Source organism: Myodes glareolus, chromosome 21, assembly GCF_982192425.1.
Source record: "Myodes glareolus chromosome 21, mMyoGla1.1, whole genome shotgun sequence".
Classification (NCBI taxonomy): Eukaryota; Metazoa; Chordata; class Mammalia; order Rodentia; family Cricetidae; genus Myodes; species Myodes glareolus.
In genome coordinates this window covers 14,534,897-14,558,048 of record NC_142046.1, presented here as the reverse complement: position 1 = coordinate 14,558,048, position 23,152 = coordinate 14,534,897, and the positions used below count along the sequence as shown (strand labels likewise).

At 47.3% G+C, this 23,152-nt stretch overlaps 1 protein-coding gene across 18 annotated transcripts in view; it reads right to left on the bottom strand.

The window, feature by feature from the left end:
- The window catches only part of Fnbp1 (formin binding protein 1), a 128,375-nt gene that overhangs the window by 2,919 nt on the left and 102,304 nt on the right, over positions 1-23,152 (bottom strand). For 5 of the 18 annotated variants that reach the window (XM_048432007.3, XM_085681385.2, XM_048432013.3 and 2 more), the window contains 6 exons: positions 18,068-18,082; positions 13,547-13,656; positions 7,167-7,299; positions 6,525-6,646; positions 6,131-6,270; positions 319-3,777 (listed from right to left, as the gene is read on the bottom strand). In XM_048432007.3, coding sequence (XP_048287964.3) covers positions 3,599-3,777; positions 6,131-6,270; positions 6,525-6,646; positions 7,167-7,299; positions 13,547-13,656; positions 18,068-18,082 — 699 coding nt within the window. In that variant the 3' untranslated portion in view covers positions 319-3,598. Of the gene's footprint in view, positions 1-318; positions 3,778-6,130; positions 6,271-6,524; positions 6,647-7,166; positions 7,300-13,546; positions 13,657-18,067; positions 18,083-23,152 lie in introns of those variants that run through there. The other 13 variants (XM_048432008.3, XM_085681386.2, XM_048432014.3 and 10 more) reach the window with 4 other exon arrangements.

Genomic DNA, 23,152 nt, shown 5'->3' with positions numbered 1-23,152 from the left:
AAAGCTAAAAGGCAAATTCTCTCTCCCACTGCAACTGGAGGTCTCTCTGCAGTAAGGACGGGCGCCCTGGGCGAGGGGGGAGCCTGAGGCTGCCTGCTTCACTGAGGGCGGAAGCTCTCCATCGGCAGAGGCCAGGGAAGACACAAGGAAAGCAGATGCTCCAAGCCCTGAGGACAGGAGGGATAGGAACAGGGAGGCAGAATTATTTGGAAAAACAAAGAAGCATTTGGCTGGAAAATTCCTCAGTACCAGAGGTGAGAGAGTTACACACTTAACATAGAGAGTAATGTTCTTGAAAAAAGAGAAAAATCACTTAAATTACACAGCACCAAGAAAAATAATAACATTTATTAGAGAGGCAGATACGAGGGCACAACTGGAGGATGACAGGCAGATTCTTTTCTCTTAGGATGAGAATAGAAAGAAACAACCATGACAGCTGTAGTCAAACAACTTACTCAGAGCCCAGGGTTTTACAATAAACTCAAGTGCGCAGCAGCCAGCCGGACCTAGCTACAGTGCAAGAGTCCACGGGCCTCCCCAATAGTTATAAAAACAAAAAGTGGTTAGGCAGAAGAATAACAAATAAAACAGATAGGTAAAAGACTAAAACAACACTGTTCAAAGACTCTGTTTAGTTTTCAAATTGCAATATATACAAATATACCCTGCGGGGCAGGATTATGGACGTGTTCAACAGAAGGGGATGTAAAAAGCAACATTACCCCATGAGACTCAGAGTAGTCTAGTATTTTGGCAATGATTAAGATACCACACACGTACACAGAAAGTGCCCTGGCATTATTTTATAAAAATCCAAAAGGTGCAGCTGGGCAGTGGCGGGCACACGCCTTTAATCCCGGAGGCAGAGGCAGGCGGGTCTCTGTGTTTGAGGTCAGCCTGGTTTACAGAGCAAGTTCCAGGACCTGTTTGGAACCGCCCTCCCCCCCCCCCCAAATGCAAGAGCTGCTTTGAATTCTTGGGAGTTGGGAAGCAGAACTGGACCTGTAGGGGTTTGGGGCATGGGGGACAAGGTTTGGGAGAGGCTAGGTGGGATGAAACCTGCCCTCCAAGCTGGGGATAGCTCCCAGGTGACTGTTAATCTCAGATATACCTTCCAAATAACAGGAAAAAGCTATAGCTCACCTCTCCCACTATGCATTCATTTATTTATTTTCTGTTGTTTTGAGATAAGGTCTCACTATGTAGCCCTGGCTGGTCGTTCCAGGTCGGCCTCGACCTCACAGAGATCCGGCTGCCTCTGACTCCCGAGTGCTGGGGTTATAGGTGTGCGCCATCACTGCCCTGCTCTCTAGTTTCTTACATCGAGTTGTGTTTGCTTTGTGTGGATGTGCACATGTGCTATGGCATAGGAAGGTCAGAGGTCAACTCTTGGGAGTTGGTTCTTTGCTTCAACCATATGAGACCCAGGCTTGGGGACAGATGCCTGTCTCTGCTGAGCCATGTTCCCCTAACCACACCTCCAATCTCCTTTTTCTGACAGCAGACTATAGGAGGAATTCCTACCATTACCACTAAGGAGACAGGAGCTATATAACATCACTCAGTGCAGACAGTGTTGGGCCCGTTCATCTGTTAGGATGCTAAGGTTCGGTTTAGCAACACACACTTAAAAGTGCGACCACAGACGCGTATCCAAACGGGCATTTCCCTCACCCCAACTTGCATAAGGGAAACCCCTCCATTTCACCCAGCAAGCTGTTCACCTGAAGGGGCTCTGGGATGACTGACATTGAATACACTGTGACAGCGAAAGTTACTCACACGAAATACGAGTTACAGAATTAATGGGCACTGAAATGTCAGGTGGGCTGGGCCAGCTTCCTATTTCTGAGACTGTATTAGGCTATGAGGTATGGCTGCTGGGGCCTTGGAGAGGGCATGGGACCCTTTGTGCCACCTTTGTAACCGCCAAGAGCCCGTCACTACTTCAAAATATTGTCTTTAGTACAGCAATCACAAGACTGAGACGGGGGACAGAGCTCAAGGCTAGCCTGGGTTCCATAGCAAGACACTGCCTCAAAAAAAGTGAAAAGCCAGGCTGTTGGTAACTAAAGCTTGCTCAATGCCACTTCACCGGCCCTTGTGAAATTCAGGCGAAGTCACTGCCAGAATCTTGAAACTGTTTCGGGTTCCTGAGGCCAGAGAGATGTACCAGCTGTCACTTTTAGAGTCATTGCAGCGGTAGTGAATCTGCCAGTGAGCACGCGGCCCGATCCCATCCCCAACCACATAAAAAACAAACAATCAAAACAGCTTATTAAAATGAGCCCCTAATATAGAGGCAAAGAGTTATTTTCTGCTTAAAAATAAGATGTAAATAATTTCCACAGTCAGACAGGAAGGACCAGATGTGAGCCAGGTGGTGGTGGCACACGCTTTTATTCCAGCACTCGGGAGGTGGAGGCAGGTGGGTCTCTGAATCCAAGGCCAGGCTGGACTACAGAAGGAGTTCCAGGATAGCAAGGCACACACAGAGAACCACTGTCTCCAACAACAACACCAAAAGGGTCAGATGTGAACAGATGCAGCTCCTTGGTGACCTTGAGGTCATGATGGGCACAATTCAGTCCTGGACCACTTCTGGGTATCACCAATGCCACTCTCTCCCCTCCAATATCAGCACTGACTTAAAAATGCAAATTCCTACATGGCCCAGATTCCTTCAGAACACGGAGACCGTTTATTTTATTCTGACTGTAGTTTAGTCAGATCAAATGTGCCAGAAACCCCAAATGATGGCTAGTAAGTTCAAACTTTGGGTCTTATAGTTGTCAAAGATTAAAAAAAAAATCTTCCTCTTAAAAAGGGACTTGCAGGGGTTGTTGCATGCAGTGGTACACCAAGTTCTGCTCATGGCAAACCTTCTGGCAAGAATAGAACCGAGTATGAAAACATCACGACCCCAGGGTGTTGGGCAACTATCCGCTGTACACCTGCCTCACCAGCTTGAAGCCACCCTACCATCGACCGAGGCCGTCAGGTGGAGCCAGAAGACTGTCATGTCATGTCAAAGTTAAATCGCTCAAGGAGCACACCTTTCTGGACATATCTTGGTTGTTTGGGGCACTCAGACAATAAAAGGGCCTGAGCAGCAACTGTAAGGACACTCAGCATGGGCACCAAGAAAATGTTATCATCTTTACTTAAGGGCTGGGAGACGTTACTCAGTTCCATTGATGAAATAACAAATGTTAACTTTCATTTATTTAATTTTTACTGAGTCTTACTGTGTAGCCCAGGCTAGCCTGAAACTCGGTGGGATGCTTCTGACTCAGCCTCCTGAGTGCTGGGATTATAGGTATGACCCACCACCACACATTTTAAAAATCTACATACTTTTGTTGAAAGGAATGGAAACACTGATGAGATTTCAAACAACACAGTTGTAAGCAGGCCGGGGCAGCTCTGCACACAGCCAAGGTGGACAAGCAATCTCAGGCACGAGATGCCCCCAGCTCCCCGAGTGTCTGTATCACGTGCTCTCTGCTGGCCTCTTGAAGGCCTATGACACCCAAAGCGGTTGGGAAAGACAACTCCAATGCTTTTAAGGGTTTTTGTTTTTGTTTTAAGTGGATTAAATATAAGTCTTAGCACCTTTGGCGTTTTTGTCTAAATAGACTTCGACGTAGGAAGTAGGGACATAGCCCTCCTCGTCTTCATTTCTGCGGATGCGAGTCCACCCATCGCCCTTGTCCTCCTCGATCACACTCAGCATTTCTCCTTCCACCACGGAAATGGTGCCTTCATTCTGACCTGAAGAAGTAAAGGGAGAGGTGAGGTCTCTCGGGCAGGGCTGGAAGGGCCCTTGCAATGGCGTAGGTAGAAGCAGGATGAGATCAGCATGGAGTATGTCCCCTTGGTCCTCCGCACTGTCACGTGTTTTCCTTCCTTAGGTCCTCTGAGCGCCGTCCATACCTCCCCACAAGCCCGGGTGAGTCTCTGCTCCCCTCAGGGTTTCTCCTGGGGCAGAGGCAGGGAGGAGGGGTCCTCCCTCAGTTCTAAAGTGCCTTCTATCAGGGCCCTCATCTCTTTCCCCTTCTGGCACTTTCTGAAGACAAGGTTCTACTTTTCCTACTCCCTCTAGGACTGTCCCCCTTGTCCCTAGCCCCTGGAAATGTAGCCCAGGAGATCTGGGTGCACTGGGACACTCCTCTTACTGTTCTGTCCCCACGGCATCTCTGAGCACCCAAGGATCAGCCATGATGCTGGCCTTGGCTCTCCTCCTCTTTGCTAAGTCCTGTCAGTCACAATACAGCTATGTCTTCTCCTTAGCCAAGGCCCTAAGACAGTTCTCGTTCTTCTCTCTCTCTCTCTCTCTCTCTCTCTCTCTCTCTCTCTCTATATATATATATATATATATATATATATATATATATATATATATATTGTGCATTGGTATTTTGCTTGCATGCATGTCTGTGTGAGGAGGGTGTTGGGTCCCCTGGAACTGGAGTTACAGAGAGTCGTGAGCTGTCATGTGGGTGCTGGGAATTGAACCGGGGTCCTCTGGAAGAGCAGTCGGTGCTCTTTACTGCGGAGCCTCTCCCCTCCCCCCTTTTGAAAGTTCTCTAAGGTCATTTAAAAGTCAGAGCCACACCCCTAGGCCAGTTTTGGGATTGTATGATGGTTAGTTCTGTCAGGTTGACACAACCTAAAGTCCCCTGGGAAGAGGTCAGTGAAGAACTATACAGCATGGTGGCCTGTGGGCCTGCCTATGGGAGAATTTTTTTTTCTTTTTTTTCCTCCAAGACAGGGTTTTCCTCTGTAGCTTTTGGCTGTCCTGGAACTCACTCTGTTGACCAGGCTGGCCTCAAACTAAGAAATCTGCCTGCCTCTGCTTCCCGAGTGCTGGGATTAAAGGTGTGCGCCACGCCACTACTGTTGGGCTTGTGGGTGTCTGTCTTACAACCACCATAAATGATGTGGGAAGGCCCAGCCTGAAAGCGGGCGACACCTGAAAGCTCACTGCTGTGTAAAGGAGAAGCTTAGCAGAGCCTTCTCTCTTGGCAGTGGGTGTGAGCAGCCACTTCAGGTCTCTGACTTGGCTCCCTGCTGTGACGGACTGGGACCTGGAGCCCTGAGCTAACACAGACGCTTTCTCCTCTGCGTGGCTCTGTCAGCGTATTTCTTTATAGCCACAGAATGAAATGGGGGGGGAGGGGCAAATGGTTTAGGGAACCATCACAGCAGGGTCACTCTGTGTGTCTGTGTGCGAGGTGGTGGTGGGGTGACACAAAGTCAAGCTTTACTGACGATTTCCCTGAGCCCTAACTGGTTCTCTCCGCATCCTCTGTAACTCTGGGCAGCACCATGTCTAGGCACACAGGACAGAGGCATGATGCTGACGGTCCACCCTGTTTCCTGGCTGATCCCACAGGACAATGGCATGCCTGTCAACAGCTTAAACACCGTCCTCAGTGCAGGTGGAGGAAAAACTAACATTTCTTTTTTTCAGCCAGGTAGTCTACTTTCCGTGTGTGTGTGTGTGTGTGTGTATGTGTGTGTGTGTGTGTTAATGTGTGTGATGTGTTATGTAAGTGTGTGATAGTGAGTGTGTAGTGTATGGTGGGCAGAGATTGATGTCAGGTTGATTATTATTGGTTTTCCATCTTATTTATTTATTTATTTAAAGACTCTTTTACTGGGGCTGGAGAGATGGCTCAGCAGTTAAGAACACTGACTACACCAGGTGGTGGTGGAGCACGTTTTTAATCCCAGCACTTGGGAGGCAGAGGCAGGTAGATCTCTGTGAGTTCAAGGCCAGCCTGGTTCCCAGAGTGAGTTCTGGAGTGGGGGAAAAGCACTGGCTGTTCTTGCAGAGGACTGGGAGTCACCAGCATCCATGCGGTGACTCATAACCACCTGTGACTCCGGTTCCGGAGGATCTGATGCTCTCTTCTGGCCTCGGCAGGCATCAGGCACTAACATGGTTCACACACACACATGTAAGCAAAACACTCATTCACATAAAATAAATAAATGTCTTCTTTAATTTTACTGTATGTATGAGAGAGAAGGAGAGAGATAAAGAGAGTTCTGATCTCTGGGAGAGAGGGGTCTCCTAGTCAGTTTAGAAAGGCGGAAGATCTCCCCTGGGCAGCAGTACCTTCAAATGTGTAGAGGGCCTTGCAGGTCCCTATGGCAGGAAGTGGTTCCTCATCATCAAATTCATCATCAAAATCTGTGGCCAGCACCTTGAGCTCGCTCTCCTGGCTTTGCTCCTCTGTGTAACTACCATCTGGGCTGCTCAAGAGAGGAAGACATACAGCAACTATAGCGACCAACCTGGAGACGTGGTTCTGCCCGCACCACCATGGGGCAATGCCACCTCAGATCGTCAGCCCATACTGGATGGTAAGTTGAGATATTTTCATGGGGGGCAGAATGAGAGGTGATGGAAACAGATGCTCTTGCCTTGTGTTCATGAGATATTCAGAACTTAGAAGTAAGTACAAAGCCAGACGGCCCCTCTGCCAGAGACGGCCCCACAGGTACTGTACCTCTCCCGGTCCTGGGCGCAGTTAGTGACTGTCTGGTGTGTCTGACCGTCGTACATTCCACTCTGCCGGCGTGCCTGCTCACTCCGTGCTGGGAGTCTGCCTTCCACCTCAGCCAGCCAGGCCTGGAAGCAAAAACCACAGAAGACTTGGACCTGGGCTAGCCTAGGCTCAATCATGAACTGTCAGGCCTTAGCTCAGGGCTGGAGTCACCTAAAGCTGATGTTCAAAGACCTGGTTGATGTCTCAGAGACTATACTAGCTGGCCATGCAGGTGGGCTCCTAGGCAACCGCTCCATCCTCCTGCAAAGCTGGGGGAGGGGGAGGGAGGCCCTTGCTCACCAGATTTACCAATCATTCCACATGGCAGAAAGCAGGCACCACTGGGCTACACTCTTGGGCAGCCCTGTAATCATAGATAAATTGCTCTATATATCTTTCTGATTCAATCCCGTGGCTCTGAGGTCATCCAGGGAAACCCCACAGCCCGAGGTGTGTCAGTAGGGTGGTTTTCCTCTCCGGGGACATAGACCAACACTGCCATCACAGAGACCACTGATGGGTGAGGGTGGAGGGGCTCCCCGGGGGCCTGCCCAGAGGCACCCTTCCCCTTGCTACCCCTTCCTTAGCACCTGTCCCCCACACCTCAAACTTCTGTGTCTCCAGCCGCAGTCTCTCTATGTTCTGGGTGACTTCAGCAAGTTTGTGGTCCAAGCTGGTCGGGTCTCCCATCTGCGGGTTCTTTAGGTACACGTCTTTCATTTTGGTGATAGCATCCCTGAGGAAGGAATAAGGACAACATGGGGACTGAGGACAGAGCCAATAGGGGTTTCTGTCTGACTGAAAAGCCCTTAACAAGCTCCCACTGGCTATCACAGACCTCCCATCACCTCTTACCAGTATTGCTCTGAAAAATTAATAGTAGTTATTAATATCCATTATCCTTCTGACTTGGTGAAACACACTGGTGATCCCAGCACTCAGGAGGCCAAGGCAGGAGGAGCCCAAATTGGAGGCTAGCCTGGGCTACGTAGTGAGATCACGCCTTTTCTCCTTATGGTTTCTTCTGACCAATTTCTTCAAAAGTTCACTGATTTTACTCGTCTCTGTGTGTGTGTGTACATTCATGTGTGTTGCGTGTGTGCACACGCAGGTCACATTCATCTGTCTCTTGTCGACCTACTCCTTTTCTTTAAAAGAGGTATTTATCTACACGTTTATTTTTTGTGTGCCCGACAGGAAATCACCACCTCTGTTTATATACGGCGCTTCAATGTGGGGTCAGAATTTCCACAGAAGACCTAACAAAGCCTAAAAATAATTCTAAACACACAAAATCAGAGCTAAGAGCAGCTTCGTAGTTCACGTCTCTGACACGGGCCACGGTGAGAGGGCCCGAGCTGCAGCATGGTGGATTCCCAGCCTCACATGGGCCGTGGTACAGGGAGGAGTCTCCCAGCCATGCGCTGCATGATAGGACAAGGGCTTTTTGTTCATGTAGACAAAAGGGTTAGAAAGACACAGTAAAGACAGATTCAGACAAAAAGACCTCTGAACAGATCACAGTGTTTAAAAAATATGCGTATGCTTGAGAGAGAGAAGAGAAAGGATAGAAACAGTCATAGCTTTAAAAAAATGATTTTTAAAATAATAAAGTCTTTTTTGTTTTTGTTTTTTTTTTTTTTGGAGACAGGGTTTCTCTGTGAAACAATTCTAACTGTCCTGGAACTCACTTTGTAGACCAGGCTGGCCTTGAACTCACAGAGATCCACCTGTCTCTGCTTCCCAAGTGCTGGGATTAAAGGTGTGTGTCAGCAAGACCCAGCTAAAATAATAAAGTCTTTAAAAAGGGAATAGAGTGATAAAAAATAATGAGCCACGTAAAGACGGAAAATACACAGAGAATCTGGATTATCTATACCATTGTGCTGTCTTTAGATTTTTTGACTGTAAATGAGCAAATAGCTGAGAGACATTTGATTATTAAAGCTGTTAGATTAAGTCAACCTACATGTTTTAAAAATACCTTGACTTCAAAATTTAAGTCAAAAGGTATGTTACTTTGGGAAAGAGATTCTGCTTTTATTTCCACAGGAAATGAGAGGCTGTGGATTCATTCTGGGTTAAGAAAAATCAGGTTTGATTGAGGAAGACCCACTGAAAAATCTCTGATGGGAATGGATGGCCCAGATGACCCAACATTTCAGAGCGCCTTTGTTACAGTTTCCTCTGAGTTCTGCATCCAAAACAGCTCAAGGCTGCTGGCTGAGATGATCCAGCCCCATATAATACTCCAGTCAGGACTTAACCATAATTCTAAATTTTCTTAGGGTCCCTCAAAGATCACCAGTGCCCATCAATCAGCAGGAAAGAGTCTAGAGAACCACACCCAAATTCCCAAAATATCCAAGAAAAAGGAAGAAAGGGAAATATGATATAGACGTGACATAGAAATAACGGGGGGGGGAATAGATTATTGAATCTACTTTAATACAAAAAACAACAGTTAATCTCAAATTATTTTACATTGGCATGGATTTTAGTTTATTAATATAAATTTAAAGTTAATTTGTTATACTATATATATTTCTATTCTTGTTTAAAGTATTGTGTTTATACAGCTTAATTAAAAATGTAATGTATAATTAATAAATACAGAATCACAAAAATACAGTTAGTCATCTATAATAGTTGAACTTATAGTCATGTTAGGTTTTCTAGATATATAAAGATAAATTTCAAATAGTGATCTTCAAACACTTCAAAGACTTATAGAATATGGCATTTAAAATGTTTTAATAACTTAGACTTTTCATGACAGTGAGACACATCAGCTCCTGGCAGCACCAATGTAGGCCAGAAAAGAAGATGGGCATCAAAGAAACTCCGTATGGAGTTTGTCCTCTCTATGGCAAAAGCTAGCCATATGGGCAAAGAAACTGCCCTTGTCTCAATGGCTGAGAGTTACTGTCCAAACTGGACCAGTAGGAAGCAAGAAAGGCCACTGCCAAACTTTGCCAAGACAAAGTAGGACAGAGGACAGTCCTTCAAAATTCTCTGCTTCCCAGGAAAGTCTGTGAGCTATGCTGGGTCTGTGGCCAGAGTTGGATGCCCCAAGGCTACAGAGGAACCCTGGGTGACTGTCCAGGCAGTCAACTGTTTCTGTCATTTCTCATATTTTTTGGAAGTTGTTTACCTATGCTTTCTTCTTACTCAGGTAATATTATTTTCTTCTCAGGTCTTTGATGGAGTTGAAGACTAGACAATTATAGTTACAATCTTTCTTAGTTATAATAAAAGATAAGTTTGATATAAAACTTTAAACTCACCAAGATAGGATAGTTAAATATTTTTTTCTAGTTTTGTCAAATACAAATAGACTAGATATTGTACCTGTAATTCTTACTTGATAACTGTTTTGTTATATCTAATTTTACTATGTTGAAGTTAAAGCCTTCCTTTTTGATTAGGCGGAAAGGGGGAAATGCTGTGGAATAATCCTTCTGTACACTGGGAATATGTACTACTCTAATTGGTTGATAATGAAGCTAATTTGGCCTACAGTAAGGAAGACTATGTCTAGGCAGGAAAGCAGAGAGGAAGAAGGGCGAAGTCAGGGAGAGATGAGCCAGCTGTTAGGGAAGCAAGACGCTAGAGGACAAGCAAAGTTACGAGCCATGTGGCAAAATAGAGATTAACAGGGATGGGTTAAAATGGGTAAAATCTGGTTAGCAGTAAGCCTGAGCTATCGGCTGAGTGTTTTATAATTAATAAAAGCATTTGTGTGATTATTTGGGACCGGGTGGTCTGGACAGGAACTCTCTGCCTCCATTTACGTGTGTGTGTGTGTGTGTGTGTGTGTGTGTGTGCAGGTGAGCATGCCTTTGTGAGTACAGAGGCCACAGCAGCAAGCATATCTTCTTCACTCTTGAGGTAACCACAAGAGATCCCTTCAACTATTCCCACCGGGGAGCTTGGGTTAGAGATGTTTGTGGGGTGCTTGGCATGTTTTGTGGGTGCTGGAATCTGAACTCCAGTCTGATTACACAGCAAGGGAGTATAAGTGTGGAGCCCTTGCTCTAGCCACTCCCCCTGTTTTTGGAGACAGGGTCTCTCACCAGCTGGCCAGCGATGGGATTACAGACCTGCACCAGACCTGCACTGCTGTGCCTGGCTTTTACATGGACAATGGGGATCAGAACTCAGTTCTTCACGCCTGCATAATAGGCACTTTTCCCACTGATCTGTCTTCCCAGTCCTCATTTTACTGAAATCTTTCAGGAACCAGACTTTTGTGTCTGTAGCTTCTTTTTGAAGAGCATTATTTTCTCTTGGTTTTTCAAGACAGGGTTTCTCTGTGTAGCCCTGGTTGTCCTGAAACTTGCTCTGTAGATCAGGCTGGCCTCAAACACACAGGGATCTGCCTCTGCCTCCCGAGTGCTGGGATTAAAGGAGTGTGCTCCACTGCCTACCCCCCCCCCCCCTTTTTTTTTGCTTTTTAAAAATACGTTATTTTCATTATTTTCAGTTAGGTGTGGAGGGTGTGTGCACATGAGTGTGAATGTTCTCTGAGGTCAGAGGCATCAGCCCCTCTGGGAACTGGCATCACCTGGTGTGGTTCTGAGAACAGAATCCAGATCCTTTTCAAAAGGAACACACGCTCTTAACCACTGAGCCCTGCCTGCCTTCCTTGCTTCTCTTTGGACACTGGGCCCACTCTACATTGCAGGCTGGCCTCACTGGTCAGCAATCGTCCTGCCTCAGACTCCAACCACACGGCTGCTCTCTCCTGTCTATGATGACCTTAACCTGCGGGCTCCTCCCGAATTTCATGAAGAGGTGCCCCAGTTAACACACTTCTGGTTTTTTTTGTTTAACTTAGTTCTTGTTTTGTTTTGTTTTGTTTTGTGAGATGGGGTCTCTCTGTGTAGCTCTGGCTGCCCTAGGACTCACCTAGGACCAGGTTGTCCTCGAACTCAGAGATTCATCTGCCTCTGCCTCCCAAGTGCCCCTACCGCCTGACTTAAAAAAAAATCTATATTTATCTATTATGTTTAAAGTGTTCTACCTGCATGTATGCTTGCATGTCAGAACAGAGCACCAGATCTCATTACAGATGGCTGTAAGCCACCACATGGTTGCTAGGAATTGAATTCAGGACCTCTGGAAGAACAGCCAGGCCTCTTAAACTCTGGGTCATCTCTCTAGCCCTCTTTTCCCCTTTCCCGTAAAAACAGTAACAAACAAACAAAAACCCACCACAAACAATCAAACAGAAACACCCCCACCTCCGGCCCCTGAGAGAAAATACCTAAGACTTCCAATACCCTGGGCCTGAGCAGAAGCTCACTGGGCCGCTAGTCTGCTAGTGACCAGAGCAGACCAGCGCAGACCAGAGCAGACCAGCGCAGACCAGAGCAGACCAGCCCAGACCAGAGCAGACCAGCGCAGACCAGCGCAGACCAGCGCAGACCAGCGCAGACCAGCGCAGACCAGCGCAGACCAGCGCAGACCAGCGCAGACCAGAGCAGACCAGCGCAGACCAGAGCAGACCAGCGCAGACCAGCTGTGGTTTGTTTTCCAGACCACTGAAACAGTCAGTGAAAAGAAAAGACATGTGGGCCTTACACCTGTAGTCCCAGTGCTTGGGAAGCTGCAACAGGAGGATTGCTACTTTGAGCTATGGCCAGCATAGGCAACACAATGAATTCCAGGCGAGGCTGAACTACAGGGTGAGACTCTATCCAAAGCTAACAAACAACCCCCCAAACAACAAGAGGTACAGTGGCGCATGCCCAGCGCGGGGTTAGGCAGAGGCAGGCAGGTCTCTGTGAGTCTGAGGCCAGCCTGGTCTGCATAGAGAGACTGTCTCAACAAACAAACAAATGGAAGAAGGGATTGGGAGTGAGGGGAAGGAGACCTGAGAACCTGCAGGAAGGCTGACACTAAATTAGTCTCAACTATAAAGAAACAGATTTTAGACTCAAAAGCAGGATGTGAGGAAGTAAGAGGTGGAACTCATGCCGTTTTCCATTCTTTGTACAAAAACAAAAACAAATGACCAAAGACCCCTTTGGCCCCTGAGAGAAAACTCCTGAGACTGCCTGTATGGAGGCAACCTAGCCGACACCAATATACAGAACTTCTTCACAGGGGCCCTGACAGTCAAGACCATCACCCTTGAGGTGGACCCCAGTGACATTATCACTGAAAATATCAAGATGAAGATCCAAGACAAGAAAGACGTCCCGCTGGACCAGCAGAGGCTGAGACCGGAAGGTAAGCCGCTGGAGGACGGCTGCGGATTGTATGACAGCAACACCCAGGAAGAGTCCACCCTGCGCCCACTGCCACCCCTGCCGCTGCGCCTGTGCTGTGGTATAATTGAACTATTCCTTCACCAGTCGGCTCAGCAATACAACAGAGGCAACAATATGATCTGCTTCAAGAGATACACACGCCTGCCACCTGCGCCTCAACTGCTGCAGAAAGGACAGCCGTACCAACACCTGTACCTCAAGGCTGAGTGTCGCTGAGGGGCTCATCCAGCCCATGACCCTGGGAAACAAAACGCACCCATTCACTCAGGACAAAAGAGAAATTGGAAAGCTAGCCAAGTGCGTTTCATTCCCCAGACTCAAAATACAACCTCCAATGAGAAACCCAGCACTCAGTGAGAAACCCAGCACACAATGAGAAACCAGACAAAGCACCTACCAAAACAACACCTTTCTATCCATTTTAAGGCCAGAGAGACAACATTTAAGAATATGTACTGCTTTATTACGAGGACTGAAGTTTGGTGCCCAACATCCATATTTGGTGGCTCACAGCTGCCTCTAACTTCAGTTCCAAGAGTTCTGACACCCTCTTCTGGCCTTTAAAGCACTGTATGTGTGTGTGTGTGTGCACGTGTGTGTGTGTGTGTGTGCGCACACACACACACACACAAACACACATCTATTCTCATATTTCCTCTTTCCACAAGCTTGGGTGGTTTGACAGGGCACACTGATCCATCCTACCTCTGATCCGTCTCCTTTTGGATTTCTTTATTGAGATCATCCACTTTCTGCTGCAGCTTTTTCCTTCTCTGCTCGGGCGGGAGGTTGCTGAAGTCTTCTGGTGTGGCACCCTGCAGACACAAACAGAAGTGAGAAGCCAGAAAGCCTTGAGGTGCTCCTGGGCAGGAGGTGGCAAACTGAGCCTGCAGACCTGCAGAGGCTTCCCACAACCAGCTATGCTTTCCTGCCACACCAGTTGAGACGTGAAAATCAAATACATGCAAAACTCAAAAGTCCCGCAACCACTGCCTGTCATCTACAAGGGCCAGAGCGCTGCAGGAAAGGCCACACTCCAGGGAAGAGAGATGGAGGAAACAGGTTTGACTCGGAGGGCAGCCCAGAAACAAATGTGGGGACTTCTTCATTTGCATCTTCTGACTATTCCCACCCGTTCCCGAAGAGAAGGAAGCTGGCGCTTCTGTAATATAATCCAGTTGTTGTGAACATTGTGTCTGAACCTCTGCTCCTTCCTTAGCTGAGGTATTCCTTCCCATCTCTCCTCTCAAGGCTGAGGCAGAGTTCCCAGCCCTGGGAAATGACAGGAGCCTGTCACTTTCCTTTAAGGATGTGAGCAGGTGGGGCAGTGGTGGCACATGCCTTTAATCCCAGCACTTGGGAGGCAGAGACAGGTGGGTCTCTGTGAGTTCAAGTCCAGCCTGGACTACAGAGTGAGTTCCAGGATAGGTTCCAAAAGCTACAGAAAAACCCTGTGTCAAAAAAACCAAAACAAACAAACAAACAAAACAAACCCATGTCATCTATCCCCTTCTGATGTTTCTGGTCCCTCCTGCCCTTGGGACCTCAAAATTACTTTCCAGTGAACAAAACCATCCTCCTCCACTTTTACGGTCAGGAGTGTTTTACCACCCCCTTTCCTGCAAAGCTGAACCTGGGGCCTCTGCATACTACCCAAGCATTTTGTCCCAGGCTACAGTCTCAAACTCATGGTGATGTGGTTTTCCAGGTACTGGCATTATAGCTGTGAACCACCACATCTGGCTCCTGGTCCCCTGCCCCAATTTAAAAGACTTTATTTTAAAGTTGTGTGCCCGCACATGTGGACAGGTGGGATGGTGGCAGCAGAGTCCAGAAGAGGGCATCAGATTTCCCTGGAACAAGATACAGGTAGGTGGTTGTGAGCCACACGATGTGGGCGTTGGGACCTTGGGTCCTTCGCAAGAGCAATACATTCTCCTAACTGCTGAGCCATCTCTCCAGCCCCTCACCCTACCCCCACACACTTCCAGATTTTATCACTGGCTTGGTCTGGTACTTGCTAGGCAGACCAGCTTGGCCTTTGAGTTGAAGCAGTCCTTCAGGCTCGGCCTCCTGAGCGCCAGGCTGCGGACAGGAGCCGCCACACCTGGCTGGGCTCTCTGAAAATCCCACTGCTCTCTTGCCTTTGTTCACGAGCTTTCAGTAGGAGACACCAGGAGCCGGTCTCCTTCCAAAGACTGCCTCCTTTGATGGAGAGCCGTGGCTTCACTGCAGTGCCAAGAGCTTTTCCTCAAGTGAGGCCATTTCCGTAAAGAATGAGATGTATTCAACAGGCCCAGTGAAAGCCAGGAGAGATTTTACAAGTGAGATTTTACTTGAAAACCTCAATTCTTTTCAAACAAGGGCGAGATTGACTTGGGGGCGGGAAGAAAGGGGGCCCAGGGAATGTGATTCCGGAATCCACTGGGATTTGCCAAGTGGCTTACTCGGGGGCTTGTGACAGCCGCTTGTAGGTCGATTATGAGGAAGATGGATGGGCTGGGAAGAACACGAGTCAGCAAATATTTGCCTCTTAGGCCAAATGGAGATCAGAGCCCCGTCCTGAGTGTGTGTGCTGGTCGAGGGGAGAGAGGGCGGTGACATTCCTGTCTCGGAGCCAAGCAAGCGGGTCCCTCAGTATGATGGAGGCTGAGGCGGTTTCTTTCTCCCGTGTGTGCTATTTGAAAATCTCTGTGTCTATCTTTCTGGTCCTTCTATTCAGGTGTTGGGCTGGGAGGGAAACCCGTCTTCACAATTTTTATTTACTATACAACCTGTGGGAGTCAGCTCCATCTTTCAACCATGTGTGTCTCTGGAATGGAACTCAGGCCATGGGGGCTTAGTGGGGCTTAGCACCAAGCACCCCTGCCCCCAGCCATCTTGGCGACCCTGATACTTGTTTTCTAGATTGAAATTGCACATGTACACATAACCCCTTCCCTCCCGTCCCCTGGGTTCTTATCTTCCCCTTGTTTGGACAGAGTAAGTGTCTTCATTGCATGCTCTATCTCCCCACAGGGCACTGGTCTTGCAGGCATGCATGCTGGGCATGGGGCTTTTACATCAGTTCTGGAAATTTAGACTCAAGCTCTCCTGTTAGGCTTACAAACACTTTCACCTTCAGATCTATCTTACTGGCTGAGATTTCTGGAGGTGTTTGTTTGCTTGTTTTTAAAATCTGGGATGTAACAAAATTCAATACAAGTCACTGGCCTGTGAAAGCAAGGCCATCTGTCCATGGCCAGAGGGCCCTCTAGCCCTGCCTGTGGTGATGGAAAGGGCGTGGCTGCAGTGTCTGGGACAGAAGCGGCAGAGACTGCCTGCGCTTGAACCTGGCCAGTTCCGCAGTGACCTGGATCTTTGGAGTGTATGTAGAACAGGTGTGAGGCTTGGATGACATCTAAATGGCAGAGACATCTGTAAGGAACACTCTGGGCTGGTGGCCTGTGACCAGCCACAGCAGACACAGCACTGGTGACCTAGCTGATCTACACATTATCTCCAACTGATAAAGCAACAAGTGACCAGCCAGGTCCCTGTCAACAGCTACCCTCGCTATTCAAATACCGTTGTTATTTGAAAATAAGTCACTGGAAAAGCCTCAAACCTTGGTTGCTATGGCGATTCAAGTCAGTAGCTTCTCATATAAACTCAGGATCGGTAGGAAGGGCGTCTCACCCCTTTAGGCTTTTGAAGTTTACATTTTCTCAAAGCTCTGGCGTGTGACTCATTTTGTGGAGCTGGGGTTTCTAGCTCTGAGTCAGCAAGGATGTCTCTGACGTGACTGAATAGCCCAGTTTGCGGCACGGTGGAACCAGCCATGGAAGGTGTGGTTACACACACCCAGGTTAAATGGCTCTGTCTTCAGCCTTGCTTCATCTCAGGATGGCACCTACATTGCTCCTGGGTATAAGTCCTGGGTGAAACAGGTTCTTGAGATATTTGCTTTTACAGAGATAACCCATTTCCTACCCAACACTTCACCACGTCTCTGTGTGTTTGTGGACGTGCGTATACTAAGGTGTCACCCAAGCAGGAAGTCGGGCGTCTTCCCTCTCTCTACCTTACAGCCTTGAGACTGGCTTTTCGGTGAGGCTGGCTGTCCAGTGCACCTCTGGAGCTCACCTCTCCCCACCCCTCAGTGCTGGGATGACCTGGCTTTTGAGACGGTGCCACTAAAGAGGAACCTTCCGGGGAATCTAAACTCGAGTCCGTATGCTTGTAAGGGCAAGCGCTCTTACCCACCGAGCTTCGCTCTAGCTCCCAGTGTTTCGTTTTATCACTGACTTCAAAGAATGGCACGGAAGGAACAGCTTACTCCTGAGCTAGTGAAGGGTTTGTATTCTGAAAGGATCCAGGTTCCCAGTCCTCATTCATTCTCAAAACATAGTGGGTTATGCTGGTTAGGATTTTTCTTTAATAAATCAAACAATTACTCTGGTTGTTCACTAGAGCTACACTGTGAAGGAAAAGCAAGACACAGACATTAGGCAGACAGCTCATCAGAGGATCTGTGGCCTCTGGACTCACCTTTACCCAAGGCACCCAGAGACCTGTGCAGGTCCTCAGGAGGTCTCAGTTCCTGCCGGTCTTTCCTACCAAAAACCTGAGTAGTTACTACAGGCGTGATACACACCCAAGTGTCTCCTTCAGCTCCTAGGTTTGTTGTTGTTGTTGTTGTTGTTTGTTTGTGTGTGTGTGTGTGTGTTTTGTGGTTTTGGTTTTTTTTGTTGTTGTTAGTTAGTTTGGTTGGTTGTTCTGTTTTGTTTTTAAACAGGGTTTCTTCTTGTAGCCCTGGCTGACCTGGAACTCATTATGTAGACCAGGCTGGCCCCGAACTCACAGAGATCCTCCTGCCTCTGTCTCCCAAGTGTCTCCTTTAGTGGTTCCCAGGAAGAAGTACCTTCCATCTATTTAAATCGATCCAGTAGGAACATTCCCCAATTTCTGACCTTTATATTTCGATTAATTATCAACAGTTGATTAATACTTGGCATAGTCATAAGGCCCCCACAGCAAGGAGAACCAAGTCACGTTAAGTATTAATTTTCTTAGTGAATAAGACAGTCACACATCCAGAGGTCAAATAAACACCAACAAAAGCACCCGGAGGAGAGTAGAATGTGAGCAGTTAATGCTGGAGGCAGGTTGCCCAGGGCATAGCATCTATAACACACACCAAAACCCGATTAGACTAGGGACATGCACGGGGGACTTTATGCTTACCAGCTTGAGAGAAAGCTTCACGGAAAAATTGAAGAGGTAACAAACAGGAAGAGAGAAGGAGAGAGAGAGAGAAAAAAAACACAGGTCAGAAGAGGGGGCACTTGGCCAGTCCCACAGGACTCGCAACATCAGCTCACCTGCCAACTTGTGAAAATGGCCAGGGCAGATCTGTGCAGAAGTTCACAGGAGGGGTTGGTTATAACAGAAATGTCTGGGTGACTTGGGAGCCAGAGCCACGACAAGGTGTGAGAGGAGAGCCCTCCTGACCCTGCACTGCCGCCCCATGAGAACCAGTTTGCTGGGGGCAGAACCCAGGGCCCTAACTCTGCCAGGCACAGCGGTGACACACAAGGACCCTGAAAGGAAGAGAACCACACGACACTTTGTCCACCGAATCTCCCCCAGGACATCTAGGCAGATCCTTTTTCAAGTTTTAGTTTTGAGACAGGATTACCCGATGGTCAGCAGTGGCTGGGATGGCCTCAGAGTTTCAGAGAGGCTTCTCCTCTGCTCCCGAGTGCTGGGGTCACAGACACGCTCCCCAACACACCCTCTCACACTTTTTAATAGTATTTTTCCTTTTATTTTGTCAGGCGCGGTGATGCACACCTTTAATCCCAGCATTTGGGAGGCAGAGGCGGGTGGATCTCTGAGTTCCAGACCAGCCTGGTCTACAAAACGAGTTCCAGGACAGCCAGGACTGTTACACAGGGAAACCCTGTCTCGAAAAACCAAAACCAACCAAACAAAAAACATAGTGAGCATGGTGTCTGCAGAGGCTAAAAGAAGGCAACGAAACAGAAACAAGATTCTGTAAGACCCACATGGAGAGTTCAGCACAGGACACGGACTTGGTCTCTAGCAATGCGGAGGTCCTAGTAAAATAGTAGGGTACAGACACACCCAGAGGACAAAATGTCAAAGAAAGCACACTTGGATTTTTATGCTGCATAGAGAGGGGTTAAAATTTCTCATCCAACTTTTGTACTTTTCCATTCTTAAGGTTATTTACAGTTGATACTTCTAACCAGGTTTGGTGGCTCACGCTCGGGAAGCAGAAGCCTGGTCTACACAGTTGAGTTCCAGGCCAGCCTGGACTACACAAATCCTGTCCCAAAACAAACAAACAAACAAACAAACAAACAAGGTCAACACTTCTTTGTAAATAGGCAATCGCCTTTTAAAGACATTATTCCCACACGGAAGGAAGAGAGTAACAGGACAGCTTTTCAAAAGTCTGCACAGGCCCTGGCCATGAATTGTTGAGCCTCCTGGAGCTCCCGCACAGATTGTCCATCACAAGCCAAGCTCGCCTTCAGACAGACGGCACTCACGGTGTAGAGCAGGGGACGGCCCCCATGAAGCACGCTAGCGCACACTAGTATTTCCTCACGCAGTCAGTCTTCTTGCGAATTCCAAGAACCTGACTCACTATTTGCTCTCCACAGGGCTCCCTTCCACAACTTGAGATTATAACTGAAATCTCCTAGAACCAAATTTGTGAAGCAATAAAAGGTTACCACTTCAAAATAAGAACAAGTAATTAGGGGCTGGAGAGATGACTCAGTGGTTAAGAGAATGGGCTGCTCTTCCAGAGGTCCTGAGTTCAATTCCCAGCACCCACATGGTGGCTCACAACCATCTCATAACTGTCATGAGATCCAATGCCCTCTTTCTGGTGTGCAGATGTACATGCAGACAAGAACATATATCCATAAAATAAATAAATAAATCTTAAAAAAAAAGAACAAGTGATTAAAACTGGGCATTAGCTCCAATAGAAACAGGAAATACTAAATCTTGCACTTGGCTTTTGGAAACAACAAAACTCTCAAATTCCGTTTTTTCTGAAGTGGGTGGTGACAGACCACCTGCCGGAGGTGCCACCGCAAAGTGTGGAATTCGTTTTTAAACACGAGCAAGCATTTTCAGGTTACTGGTCCTAAGCCAGTCAATTAGGTCACTTCTGATTAGAAAGCAAGTCTTCTCCTAGCAGAATAAAGGCAAAGGCCTCATGGAGTGTGTGACCAGACACCGAGGGACCAAACACCATCAGCTTCAGGCGACAGTTAGGGGCTCTGGGAGAAGCAAGCATCAATAACACAGAGCCAGCTTGCCCATGTGTCATTGGATGGTCACAGCTACCAACCACAAGCGCAAAGAGAGGGGACAGTAAGTGCCTAAGCACAAACGTTTTGGTGACACCTACTGGGACCCTCTCTGCTCGTACCTCTTTGAGTTTTTGTTCTCCAAGCACAAGGCATGACTCCCCAGGAACCAGCTGGCTGCACCAACAGATGTGGGTTCCTCATGGTCACATCATTATGCCCTAAACTGTCTCTTCCGGTGACTACACTCTGCAGCTGGGTTTTATGGGTAAATCTCTGTCATGAATTCATATCCAGGGACACCATGGACATTTCAGGTGCAGGCTTTTTAAAGATTTTACCAGAACTAAGCCAAAAAGGGGGCATTCTGACAGTGAGCCCACTCAGTGGATGTCACTGGGGCATTGGATGTCCATCAGGGAGCCTGGGTTTCTCTATGCAAGTTGGGAGATAAAACAGCTTTTGGATTTATACCATAAGACCCCCTCCTTGCTCTGGCGTGCAGTTGTCTCGGTTTGGAATTTTGTTCAGTGGGATGGAAGTGTTAAAGCTGCACCTGTGTCCCCAGTCTTGGCGCTGTCCAGGGGGTTAGTGGCTTGGCTGTGACTGCATTCTTGCAGCACAGGCAGACTTACAACATAGTCCCTAGCCTCAAAGGCATGCGTGGGTTTCCCTAGAGTCCTCTTCATGAACTCTCTGTGATAACACAAAGACTGAGTCTGCCGACAGCCAGCAAGAAAACAAGGAAGATTAAAAAAAAGAACCGCACATTCAAAATATGACACACAACAACAGATTTCCAAAACGTCTTGTTCTACTTTGGAGGCATTTCCTAAGGTTAATGTTAAAATACAGGAGGTTTATTTTCTAGTTTTACCTAGAAAATTGCTATTCGTAGGCGAAAGGAAATCTTTGTTTAAGATTTGCCTTTGTATAGTCAAGTTCAGGACATGTTCTTATCTACCTATCCATCTATCATTCTTCCATCTATCCATCTGTCTATCTGGGCACATATCCATCAATCTATCACCTATATATCTCAATCAATCAGTCTATCATCAATCAAACATCTGTCTGTCTGTCTGTCTATCTATCTTCCATCCATCCATCCATCCATCCATCCATCCATCTCTATCTCCCCCATTCCCCTTTGGTTTTCCTCTCATACAGCTCACACTGGCCTCAAACTCTGAGTGTAATGGAGGGTGACCTTGAACTCTTGACCCTCCAGTTTCTACCTCCTAGAGGCTGGGATCACAGGTATGTGCATCCACATTCAGCTCTGAAGATACTCTTTCTACCTTAATCTTTTTTTTTTTTTTTTTTTACTAATGTAAAGATGGAATACTAAGGTCTGTCAGCGTAGACTCTCTGTAAATACCCCCAGAAAATAGCTTACAACAACAAACAATCCAAAATACTTACTCTTATTTAATTATTCAGAAATAAACTAAGCTATGTTAAGAAATATTTGCACATTGAGCCAGGTGTGGTGGTGTGTCTCAGAAAAAAACAAAGAAAAAGAAAGAAATGGGTTCATACAATTTCCACACTCTGATAATTAAACCAGATACTTAGAATTCAAACCTGAAGGCTGTGAAATGTGAAATGAAATTAAAAGGTACGCCACAGGGTACAAGACACTTGGTTCAATGGCTAGAAGCACTTGCTGTTCTTGGGGAGGATCTGGGTTCGATTCTCAGCACCCACATGGTGACTCACAGCCATAGCTAACTCCAGTTCCGGGTATCATTGCCCTCTTCTGAACTCTGAAGGTGCTAGCTAGGCACACAAGTGGTGCACAGACATGCACACAAGCAAAACACACAGACAAAAAATAAAATGAAAACACCTGATCAAAACAAAAAGACACACCACGGTTACAGTTACTCTCCCGGGATCCTCCCTTGAGCGTCTCAGATCAGGAGCGGCCGTCTCAAATTCCAGCACAAGAGAAAACAAAATGGAAGCAAGGACTCCATTCCACTCATCATGGACCCAGTGCCTCCCACACGGAGGCTGCTGAATAACCTGGTCTAATTCCCCAGACTTTGGTTTGTAATGTTTTCCAAGGCTTAATGTTTCCCCTTTCCTTCCTCCCTTCCTCCCTTCCCCCCCTCTCCCGTAAGAAGCATCAGCTCTGACCCCAAGGGCTCATCACTAGTGATGGAGGCACAACTATTCTCCATGCCCCTCAATATCGAAGCTTCTCGCAGGTCACTTGTCACTGGGAGAAGGCACTTACCATCCAGGAACATTTCCATAAAAGGAATTTGCTAAACATAGATTTGAGGCGTAAGAAATAAAATTCATTCTGCTTATTTTTTTTTTTAAAAAAATCTTCCTTTAAATCAGACTTGTTTTTTTAAACCATCTTTTCTTGTACTAATTGAAAGCAGGCATTCTCTGCCTACACACTTAGTGGACGCCATGAACACAGACACAGAAACCATCGATGACCAGTAGACCGTGTGATGTAGCATCGTGGACCAGAGAAGCAAATGGATGGTGACTGCGAGAACACCCGACACATTTCATCGTGAGCGTCTGACAGACAGATGCGGATGTTTACAAACACAAGTGACTATGTGGTCACATGATGTAACTGACTCTGAGCCTGGCTCACCCTGGTTACATCCGTGGAAATTCTCTGATGAAGAGTGGAGGTCTAAAAGCCCGCAAAATCAAGGCAAGAAGCTGCGGATTGCTCGGCCAGACCCAACAACAGAGCTCAGCACGATCCATCACCCTCTGCTGAAGCTACTCTGCCTGCTGACAGTGGCTCTCCTGACAGTTTTAGGAAATTAAATTTGATTTAATAAAAAATGATTACATTTATTTATGCAGTGTATATGTGGACATTTGAGTACCGAGGCGTGAATGAATGTGGAGGTCAGAGGACAGCTTGTGACAGCTGGTTCTCTCCTTCCACCATGGAGGTTGTTAGGCTGAACCACGGCACCAGCCCAAACTTCTG